This window comes from Epinephelus moara, unplaced genomic scaffold (genome assembly GCF_006386435.1).
Source record: "Epinephelus moara isolate mb unplaced genomic scaffold, YSFRI_EMoa_1.0 scaffold2034, whole genome shotgun sequence".
Lineage (NCBI taxonomy): Eukaryota > Metazoa > Chordata > Actinopteri > Perciformes > Serranidae > Epinephelus > Epinephelus moara.
Window position 1 is genome coordinate 1,106 of NW_026079582.1, and position 11,189 is coordinate 12,294.

Consider the following 11,189-nt stretch of genomic DNA (forward strand, 5'->3'; position numbering starts at 1 on the left):
AGACAGACGCTTTTCTTAATTCTGGCTTTTATTCAGTGGCTGCGAAGACAGTGGTTAAGGTTGTCATCACGGGGCTGTATCTGATACCAGTCTGTTTACATTTCGGTCAAGTGCTGGTGAACCCCTCACTGTCGTCTGCTAAGCTAAGTGGCTACCGGATAGCAAAGAACTGTGTGATTTATGTTAACGTCACTAAAAGGGAAAATAAAGTTTAGGTTTAATGGACAGTAGGTAATAATCCACAGGAATGTAGAATATAGTAAATTTAGCTAGCGACAGAGCAACACTGAACCCAGGAAAGAGAGTTGGAAATGGCAATGCGCTACGAGGGAGAGGAGGGGAGAGAGAAGAGAAGAGAGGAGAGGAGAGAGAAGAGAGGAGAGAGTAGAGAGAGGAGAGGAGAGGAGGGGAGAGAGAAGAGAGGAGAGAGAAGAGAGGACATTTTAAGGCTTAAGCTCCAACATTACTTTAACATTATAGTGAATAGAATTGGTTGTTGATAAATTGAAGTTGTCATTTTGTGCTGTTGCGTGAGCTAACTGTCATCATTGACCTATCCACATTTGTCATGTTTTCTTTATTTATCCCCTAGGAATCATTGAAGTGGGACATACTTCAGAGACTGCACGACCGATTAGTACACATCTTGGAGAGAGAGAACCCCTGGACATTGAAGGGTTACAGTTTGTGTGCCGTCAGGATTTAGTTTTATTGAGTACTCTATGTGGCATAGCTGATGTAGGAGATCATATACTTAGTGCACTTACAGATCTTAATACTGTCATCCAGCAGCAGAGAGAGAACAAACAGTCATTTGTGACACTAGATTTTGAAAGGGGTTCTCGTGGGCGTCCACGTTTGACAGTGTCAGCTGAGACTCTCACACATCTAATTGAGCTTGGACTGCCATCAAATTGTATTGCCAGACTCCTTGGTGTGTCTAGAGCAACACTATTTAGGCAGATGGCCGAAAACAGTCTGTCTACATCAGCCACATACAGTGACTGCTGTGACAATGAATTAGATGTATTGGTCACAGAAATTAAAACAACAATGCCAGATGCTGGATACAGAGTAGTCCGAGGTGCTCTTCTCTCACTTGGACACAGAGTGCAATGGGACCGAGTGTTTGCGTCCATGCATCGTGTGGACAGTGCTGGTGTGCTCTCCAGGATGACCCGCCTGGGATGTGTGGTGAGGAGGACCTACACGGTTCCTTATCTAAAGTACATGGTCCATGTTGACACCAATCACAAGCTGATTAGGTATGTCTTTGTGCTATCTGTGTGTTAACTGTTAATTTTACCTCTATACATTCCAGGTGTGTGTGTGTACTCATAACTCAACAAGTGTTCATCTGATCAAATTCACACTTGGTGAGTGTTTTGCTGAGGACCGAAGGGAGTGTAGTGTGAAGTCGATCAGATGAGCATTTCTTGAGAACACTGCAAACAGCACTTGAAGGAATACTCAGACGATTTGGGAGTTAAGCTCTTTCTCTATTGTTTTCATAGTGAGACAACATGATCAATATCTTTTTTTGTGTCTGTGCGTCCAGTGGCTTGTTCAAGCTGTTAGCATCGCGGCTTAACTTAGTGCAAATCATTGCAGTGGGTAGGAATCAGTAACTTTTGTGTTGAAAGTGAACAACATAAACCTTACAGAAACCCCGAAGCTGGTGTTTTTACATGTGCATTTATAATAAACATTTTTAAACAATAATTCGAAAAACGAGAGTCCTTTTTACTGTAGTTGTTTTAGAAGAAGTTTGATACACAGAATCATAGTGTTTCTGTCATGCGCTGTGATCCGGGGAGCCAAACACCAGTGACACACTATAGTTCTACATATCGAACTTCTTCTAAAGGACTAAAAAGGACTCTCCTTTTTCAAATTAATGTTTAAAAATCTTGATTTTAAATGCACATGCAAAAACGCGAGCTTCAGGGTTTCTGTAAGGTTTATTTTGTTCACTATAACCGAGTAGGCTACTGACTCCTATCCACTGCAATGATTAAGCTAAGCCGCAATGCTAACAGCTGGAAGCCAGCCACTGGACGTACAGACAAAAAAAGATATTGATCATGTTGTCTCACTATGAAAAAGATAGATAAAGAGCAGAGCTTCGAAATCTGTGGAGTATTTCTTTAGTTCTAGCTTTCCTTTGGCTTGAAAACAACTCTGTCTTGTAATGTTACATTATTATTTCATAGTGTGGTGAATGTACAGGACAGGTTACAACTTGTCCATAAGAGCATTTTGGAGTTGTTGGATTGTGTATTTCATTAGTTTTGAGGGACGAAGTGACTTGTAGCCTACCATTCACTGAGCAGAGTGCATCTCTGTCCCACCGGCTCTCAAAACAACAGCTGCTGATAATTAAAGGGAATGTACCTCCTTATGTGACTCTAGGGATTACGGCAATAGACCAAATTGCCAAAATGCTCGGCCCACTGTTAACAGCCGTGTTATCCAAACAAGCAGTAATGGGAGCCAAGTAATTGACCTATTCTGAATGGTTATGGCCCGAATGGGCAATACAGTGTTTTTGTTATCATGGTTTTTTTTTTGAAATTATATAAAATAAACACAATATTGAACTTTATTCAAAAGCATGATAAATTGATCTTGTCCTGCTTAATTACCCAGAGATATTGTATCTTGAGACCTATGCTGTTAGAGATGTATTGGGTTTGGGATTTTCTTCTTAACTTGTCTTTTTTTGAAATCCTAGCTACAACTTTGTCATTTTTGGGGGAATAGACGGGTATTCAAGGAAGGTAAGACTTTTCACTGCTATGGACCAAACAAAGTGCAATGTTACTAAACATCCCCGTTTGGCCGTTAAAGAACTTGTATCAGTTGCCAGTAAAACTAATTCTGCAAGGTACTGATGTGGTGTTCTATTTGTGCTTGTATGTGTAGATTATGTACCTGAAGGTAGCAGACAACAACAGGTCTGACACCCACTTGGCCTTCTTCAATGAAGCTGTGAGGGAATATGGATTTCCTCTGAGGTATTCACATTTTTTCTAATGTAATTATTTGTATGATTGCAAACCGATCCATAATTTTGATGCTTATCAAATTGGTTACAAACCCATAAACCTAATAAACATTTAATAGCAAATACTACAGTGCTTTGCTGTAGTTCCAATGAGCCTAGTCTTTAAATGTGACAGCTAGAGTATACAAGTTCAAACAAACACTACCACATACTTTCCAGAACAATGCACTCTGAAAGTTGTATTGACACAGCTATGTGTTTCTAGGACAAAACGAAAATCTCTACAATCTTGCAATTACATGGGCTAATATTAAGTCATTCTTGTCTCTGACATAACTGAAGTAGAGCATAACCTCACACATAGACTTAAATGAGTGTATATGAATACTTTTGTTTTAATGCATTTGAGGGGAATTATCACTAACTTTGATTTTGTATCATTGCATGCCATACCAACATCAAGCCAGTTTAAACAGAAATGGATGTGATAACACATAGAACAGAGGACTGGTGTATCCATCAGTGGTATAGATACAGAGCATCTTAGTAGATGTAGCAAGATGAAAATGGCATAACAGATGACATACTCAAATGTCTAACCCATTCAATTTACTGTCATATAGACTAAAGATTATGTTTACTGTCAGAAAAAACACATTTGAAAAGTTGGGATCAGAATTTCAACTTTTAAAAATTGACAAATGATTAATTGATCAATTATATGATTTTCCAGTACTAAGGTTTTTAGATCGGTGATCACAGGATTGGTTTACCTTGAGCCATGTTTTAAGTGTTTTAAAAATGCTTAAGGTTGTGATTTGCGTGAGTGGGAATTGAGTTCCACTTATCTGCTGCACTTATCAAATGGAACCTGTAATATGTTTGTGATGCTTGAACTACACACCTGTATTACACACCTGTACTTAACAATTCTGCATAATTATGTACTTGATGATATTATTTTATCTTTTTAGAGTGAGAGGAGATCACGGAGGAGAAAATGTAGGTGTGGCAGAACTGATGTTCTCAGTTCGTGGAACTGACATCAACAGCTTCATTGCAGGGAAAAGCGTTCACAATCAACGGTGAGTTAAAACTGATTTTGGAGGTTTTTAAGATATTTATTCTCCAGATTCCCTTTCACAAACATATATAAACAGTTATAAGAACCAAAAAAATAGCATAGAAATTTAATGGCCATGATTATAAACATTTCAAAGCAAAATCATTTTTTTAAACTCCATGGTGTTAGAAATACGGCAACTGATTCAATGGGTGGGGCAAAGTAAACAGTTCCTTGAAGGATTTTTACATACATTGAATTACAAATGTCTCTTCCCCCTTTTTTCAAATACAGAATTGAACGGCTCTGGCGTGATGTGTTCATGAGTGTCACAGGAGTTTATTACAACATCCTGCACTCTCTTGAGGAACAGAACCTCCTGGACATCAGCAACATCCAGCACATATTCTGCTGCGACTACGTGTTCCAGCCACGCATCCAAGCCAGCTTGGACGTCTTCACTGAGGCATGGGCCAACCATCCCATCAGGACAGAACAAAACCTGACACCCAATCAGTTGTGGCAGGTGGGCCAGGCCCTAAATCCTGTTACTGATCCAGAGGTAATTTATGCATTTGTTAAAGGAATAGTTCACCCAAAAATGAAAATTCAGTCATTATCTACTCACCCCTGTGCTGATAAGATGTCTGGTACAGTTTTTTTTAATCCAACGAGCACCGCTGGGGTACATTTATTCGTTTTTTGCCAGTGGTCCCACAGACGTCCATTGTTTGGAAATTTACTGAAAGCTATTCCCCCGGTGGTACTCCAGCGGTGCTCATTGGATTGAAACTACACTACACCTGACGTCTCCCATCCCATGTCCCCCACTATAGCAAACTTTGGTGCATATTTTTGCACACCCAGGAATCTTATAGTGCTTTTCATACTGATTCACACATCAATATTTATAAGGCCCCTATGTAAATGTAAAGGTTTAATATATGTAATGTTGATACACAATCTGTTTTTGACAGGGTATACTCATACCAGAGATTGACTGGGAGGAGAGTGGCTATATGAATGAGCCTCATCCTGGGGTCAATGTTCCTGCACTGGACTGTCCTCTCTCTCATGAGGAAATACAGCAACTGCAGGCCAACATTGACCCCCTGCAGAGAGAGAGCCCCCTCACACAATCTGGACACACCAAATTATGGACAAGCAAAAAGAACATTACATTAACTATTGGACATCTAACACAAAAACGCAAAGCAAACTTCATTACATATCTACATTTTTCTTTATTCATTTTCTTTTTTTTTTCTCCATACTTTTCTGACTTACTTTTATTATTGTACTTGTTATTATTGTACTTGTATTATTGAATTATTTGTGAATTTGTAATGGCTTTGGCAATATTGTTAGTCATGCCAATAAAGCTTATTAAATTGAAATTGAAATTGAGAGAGAGACATTCACAATCCATGCTTACACACACACTACAATAGCTCTTGTCTGGGGCATATAGCAGCGTAATTAGGTCTGTTTTGAGCTGATAGAGGAGCAGTAATGTGATACACACACATGCTTCTGTGATTAAAGAACAAAGCCAATGGCAAAAAGAGAGAAAAAAGCAGCAGCACTAGAAGAGCAGAAGAAGAAGGGAGCAAAAAGGGAACAAAAATAAAGATTAGGGTTAGTTTTTTTTAGGGTTAGATTTTAGTTAATGTTTAAGATGTAAGAAATCAAATATATATCCAGTTTTCAATTTCTGAAATATCTAACCAAAAATTCACCGTTTTCATGATATTAAAAGTATTTGAGATGCACCTTTATATCACAATACATTAATAGATCTGTAAGTTCTATTAAGAAATGGCTTAAAATAACCACACCATATTCCATCACACAGTTTTTTTCTTTTATTATGAACAAATACATCTCTGTATAACCAGGTGGGGAGTACATGTAACAGCCCTCTGACATGAGGCCAACATGGAGTAACTTCAAAACTACATTGTATCTGAAGATTACCAGAGGTTGACAATTTGGTTGCAGAAACATGGAGAATTCACCGTACTTCTCATTTTATAACCTCAGTAAACTTTTTCAGTAAACTTTTAAAACTTACTTCCTCAATTTTGTTGTAGCTCTTCCCCTCCTTCCCTCTCTTTCCTTCCTCCGCCTTCCTTCTTTTCTCTCTCTTCCTTCCTCCTTTCCTTCCTTGCCTCCTTCCTCCCTTGTTTCCATCCTCTTTTCCTTTTTCCCCTCTGTCCCTCTTTCCTCCATCCTTCCTCCATCCCTCCTTTCCTTCCTTCCTCCCTCTGTCTTTATTTTTTTCCTCCCTCTTCCTCTCCTTCCCTCTTTCCTTCCTCCTCCATCCGTCCTTCTTTCCTCTCTCCTTCCCTCTTTCTGACGATTCAACTCGATCCTTCTCCGCTCCTCCCTCATGTCCAACAGGTAACTTCTGTGCGCACATTTTGAACATGGCGCTTTTCATATCCCCAAACTATTGGCCTAAAAGCCAGAGTCCACAAAGCAATGCCATCACACCTACACAAGCCCAAATCCAGAAACACTTGATTTGAGGGCCATGACCAAGTCCTGGTGAAACTTCTGGTAACTTTGGTAGTGGTCAGGGAGCCTCAACTTGTGGAAACAGGTGAGAGCCACTGGGTAAGTTGAGGTTACAACCTCAACTTTGAGATTTGATGATGGCAGCTCCCACCCAACCCAGAACCTCACGAGGTTGCGCAGGTCCTCCTGTCGATGGAAGAAAAACATTTATTTGACACCTCAAAAGTATTCATCAGAACATGAAATCTGAGCACATAAAATGTACAAAATATCAAATACACCACAAGGGGGAGGATACACCATGGTATTAACCTTGCATGTTGACTAACAGTTGAGGTATATGTAATGCAACTATTTAATAATAAACTGTACTTACAGTATGTGCAATTTAGAGATGTGTACTGTGCTGTATGCTGTTTTTTTTTCACAACTTTATTCCTCTACAAAATGAGATAACAGCTGCAATAGAAAACGGTACCTTCCTGGATGAATTTGCGCAAAAATCCAGTGACAAGACAGACTTTTTCCAGTGGAATGCGATCGTCGTCGTCGTCATCATCACTGTCATACTTAGGTTGTGGCCATTGAATGTGCTGCATCACAAGCTACAGGGGATCAAATACATGGTTCATGTTAGATTGAAACTGGTTAGATGCTGCTGAATGATCTTAAATCGTACAGCATTGATTTTAGATGTACACACCAACACATTTCATAAATGAAATTACACAGTATTTGCAAACAAATCACAACAATAATACATACAATAAAGACACAAGGCAGCATACCTGTGGACTGAGTTCCTCAGTAGACTCCCTCGGGAAAATGATGTGGTGAACATCTGGTCTAGCTGAAAGAAGTGGCCAGATGCCTGTTTCTTTCAGCCCTTTGCGGATTTGTTTGATAGGCTGCTTAACACGTTTAAGTACCTGCAAAAACAATTGACAGACAGAAGGCAACAATTACTCTAAGGCACTGCGTGGGTGTAAAGATATAGTAGATTATATGACATGAAACACGGCACATCTCCAATACCCATCTTAACTGGTTAGACCGTCATGTTACCATAATATTGTTTGACTAAGGTAATAGTTAAAAATGATTACTAACAGCATGTGAAAGCAGTTCCTGGAACAGCCAGTCACGATTGTTGGCGGTGGGAACAGGAAGATCCCATGACAGGCACAGATCAGTCAAGCGGGAGTTTTCTTCGGCAGTAAGTTCTGCATTCTTGAGCTAAAACAGGTACAAATTCACAAAAAAGTGCAAGAATTTCTGAATTACCGTACATCAAAAGTTATCGCAATCAAAAAAAGGCAAAGAAATATAGTCAAGCCAACATCATGAGTAAATCACAGGTATACAAAAATCTATGGAAATCACATCTTGCCAGACATCTAAGCACTGTCTCATGTATTCCATCTATTTGATGAAGTGTGACATAAACACACATATCATGGTGCTCTTCGGGTGCATCAGTGGCTTGATCGATGATTGTGCGTCATGATGTCTCTCATGTTGTGAGGAGCGGCTACAGCATCCCATACATTTTGTGAAATTGCTCTGCTTGTGGTTTCTGTAATAGTAGTTGTTTTATGGGAGTGGGTTATCAGCCCTCAGCCCAACCCCCAACCTGGAGGACCAGGGGATCACACTTCGACTGGTCTCTACCCTTCGACCTGTTCAGCGTGGGTAACCCTACCAGGACTAAAAGACTCCTGCTGACATAGCTCTAGGGGTCATGGAGACGCACAAACCGGCCCACCACGTTAAGGTGGTGATCCCTTTGGGGGGTAAACACACATGTAGTAACTAGAAAATGCCATTTCTGAAGAAACTGCAGTGTGAATGTTGTCTGCTGAAAAGCTGGAGCCAAATTTGGATAGCTGAAGCTAAACTGAAGTGCTAAATTTAAGTTAAGATGAAGTAGCTGAAGCACAGAAGGAGGGAGGGAAANTTGCAGTGTGAATGTTGTCTGCTGAAAAGCTGGAGCCAAATTTGGATAGCTGAAGCTAAACTGAAGTGCTAAATTTAAGTTAAGATGAAGTAGCTGAAGCACAGAAGGAGGGAGGGAAAGAAAGGAAGAAAGACAGAAAGAAAGAGGTAGGGAGGGAGGAAGGATGGATGGTGGGAAGGAAGGAGGGAGGGAAGAAAGAAAGAAAGAATATTGGTGTAGGACATGCCAACATTTAACCAAGTTACTCACAAAAACAATTGTTTCTCGATGATCAAGATCAGGGCAGTCAGAGCTGATGTAGCAGTGTCGGTGCTCCCACTAGTCAATAGAGTGACCACAGGCAGACTGAGGCCAGAGAAACCACAACCAGAATGCAGGAAAGAATGGCCTATCATCCGACCTGCCATCTGAAAAAGGTTGCTCTGTTGAAGTACAGCAGCTGCAGATGGAACGCGATGTTCTTTTTCACCTTCAAAAAGGGTTGTAAGAGGAGCACTGCCTAAAAAGAAAAGGAGAAAAAATGTATTTATATACCAGTGCATATTTAAGTAGGTCCATCCCACATTCTGTACTTTGAATATGAACTGATATTCACATGATACAGAGCTCAGAGGTATAAAATGAAATTGTTATTAGAACTCCTTTGTGCCTGTATCTGTTGGAATTTTAAGGATTAGCGTAAAATGCTGTAAGCAGAGGTTATAGAGGATGTACTGCAGTCCAAACACCTACATTTATAGTGAAGCCAGTCTTCAGTTTCTCCATGGTCATTGAAACAACATGTCGGTTGGAACCTTCGCCGACTGCTGCATCTCCTTGAAAATAAAGATAACTTCAGATTAAAACCACAAAAAAATAAATGATATCCAATATACAGTTACTAAGACACAGCATGGCTATTGATCTAGCATGTATTGGCTTTTCTACTACACCAACATATGCAACAACTTCGGTCTTTCATGTTTTAAATGGAATAGTTCAATTTTGATGAAAATTCAATCATTATCAACTCACACTTATGCTGATGAAAGGTACATTCTAGCTTACAGCCACTAACGAGCACATGCACACTGGATGAAATGGTGTGTGAGCATGGTGAACGCATGTGCAAGTGCAGCTCTGAGCTGTGCTGCAACAGTGAAGATTTACGGTAGGCAAAAAAACAAATTACTTTTTTCTCAGCTATTCATAGAGTGGCTTTCGTAGACTTGGATCAAGGCACATTAGCAATTTGGAGGCATTTTTAGATTTTTGTTTTGTTTTGGTTGTTTAATGTTTTTTCAGTAGTTCCATAGTGACCTTTATGTGACAAAGCTGCAAGCTGTTTTCCTGTGAATCTCTAGGAGGATTTTATGGATTCAAAATATAATGACTGAATTTTAATTGAAACTATTCCTTTATGAAATATACATCTTTTATGCAAGTAAACAAACAGTCAACAAACAACAGTCAAAATTCATTCCATCTATAAAAGAAACAAAACAAAAAAACAAGTTACACTGTTTTCAGTAATACCTGTCAGCTTGCACTTGAAAGGAGCGGCCCAGTTAACATTATCCTTCTTATAGAAGGATATCAGTGAACTGTCCTGTTCTTCCACTGTGTGAAACATGTTGACTGACAGAAAGAGGCGTGGACATTCTGAGTTCCGGTCCAGTAGTTCTTCTCGGAACAACCGACATGCTGTTTGGGGATCTTCCTCATTCAGCCATGCTGAAAATTTAATTTAAAAAAAATAAAAGTTGTTGGTGCAAAGGAACTTCCAAATTGGATACTCATTTCAGCTTCTATTCCAGAGTCAAACTAAATTTGTTGTCGGGACAGTAACCTTTTGGAAGCCCAGCATTGTAAAGCAATATGCTGTGGTAGGTACTTGGTATTAATATTACTTTTTTGATTATTGTTTTGTGTTTGTGAGTGATCACTTTAATGCATTTACAGCCTCAAAAATGGTCCAGTTTCAAACTACCATCTAAACTACAGTATCTTAATAAAAGAAAACTGCATATGGAGCCAGAGTGTGTGACACTGTTTTTTTCTTCCAGTTCCAAACTACACCATGGCAGCAGTTGTTATGGATAAATTACCTGCTGAAACTGGCATTGGTGATCGTGGAACAGAGGTTCCTGGCAAATCCTCTTCCCTTGTTGGACTGGCTGCTTCACTGGAGTGAGCTATGTCCATTCTTAGGACAACCAAAAACAACAAAAAAACAGGTTACAAGAAGAACATGTGAATGGGAAACAGAAAAACCACGAGTTGTGGTTATCTATTTATTACATAAATATCTTCCTGCGTATAGTATTTATACTAAGTCATGTATGAGGTGTGGGCAAAAAGAGGCAGGGTTGCTCCTGTTGTGAATGACTGACACACCGCACAATAATGGACTTTTAGCAGGTTCAAGCCATAACCCTTTTGAGTAGGTGTGCAAAGTTTCCTTGCTCTATCACCATCAGCACTTACATTACACATGCCTTTGCCTTTGTGCATTTCAAGCACCATCTGTGATGTATGCTGGATCAATGCTGCTACATCACCAAAACAGCAAGCCCTCAGCTCAAACTTAATTTGGAGAACAGAGAGAAGTCACAGGGAGACAAACTGTATCATTGTACTAATCTCCAATGACCTCTCTTAGG

The 11,189-nt window shown here is 39.6% G+C and overlaps 1 protein-coding gene and 1 long non-coding RNA gene across 2 annotated transcripts; one reads left to right on the forward strand and one right to left on the reverse strand.

Annotated features, from left to right (window-relative positions):
* The first annotated feature begins 1,137 nt into the window (after positions 1–1,137).
* On the forward strand, positions 1,138–4,860 carry LOC126387098 (uncharacterized). Its single transcript, XM_050039653.1, has 6 exons — positions 1,138–1,265; positions 2,735–2,780; positions 2,926–3,017; positions 3,982–4,092; positions 4,365–4,632; positions 4,843–4,860. The coding sequence occupies exons 1-6, from the start codon at positions 1,138–1,140 to the stop codon at positions 4,858–4,860; spliced, it is 663 nt and encodes a 220-aa protein (XP_049895610.1).
* A 1,066-nt stretch (positions 4,861–5,926) lies between these two features.
* LOC126387099 (uncharacterized) lies at positions 5,927–10,734 on the reverse strand. Its single transcript, XR_007569599.1, has 8 exons — positions 10,635–10,734; positions 10,063–10,260; positions 9,280–9,362; positions 8,797–9,046; positions 7,701–7,826; positions 7,379–7,519; positions 7,069–7,195; positions 5,927–6,776 (listed from the first exon to the last, which is right to left on the reverse strand). It is a non-coding gene; the product is annotated as an uncharacterized LOC126387099 (long non-coding RNA).
* Between the last annotated feature and the right edge of the window lie 455 nt (positions 10,735–11,189).

What these genes read in the sequence shown, in the direction of transcription:
- LOC126387098 (XM_050039653.1), top strand. Translation starts at nt 1,138, where the DNA reads ATGCATCGTGTGGACAGTGCTGGTGTGCTCTCCAGGATGACCCGCCTG. An exon ending in TAGACGGGTATTCAAGGAAG is followed by an intron (nt 2,781 to 2,925) that starts GTAAGACTTTTC and finishes TTGTATGTGTAG; the next exon opens with ATTATGTACCTGAAGGTAGC. An exon ending in GAATATGGATTTCCTCTGAG is followed by an intron (nt 3,018 to 3,981) that starts GTATTCACATTT and finishes TTATCTTTTTAG; the next exon opens with AGTGAGAGGAGATCACGGAG.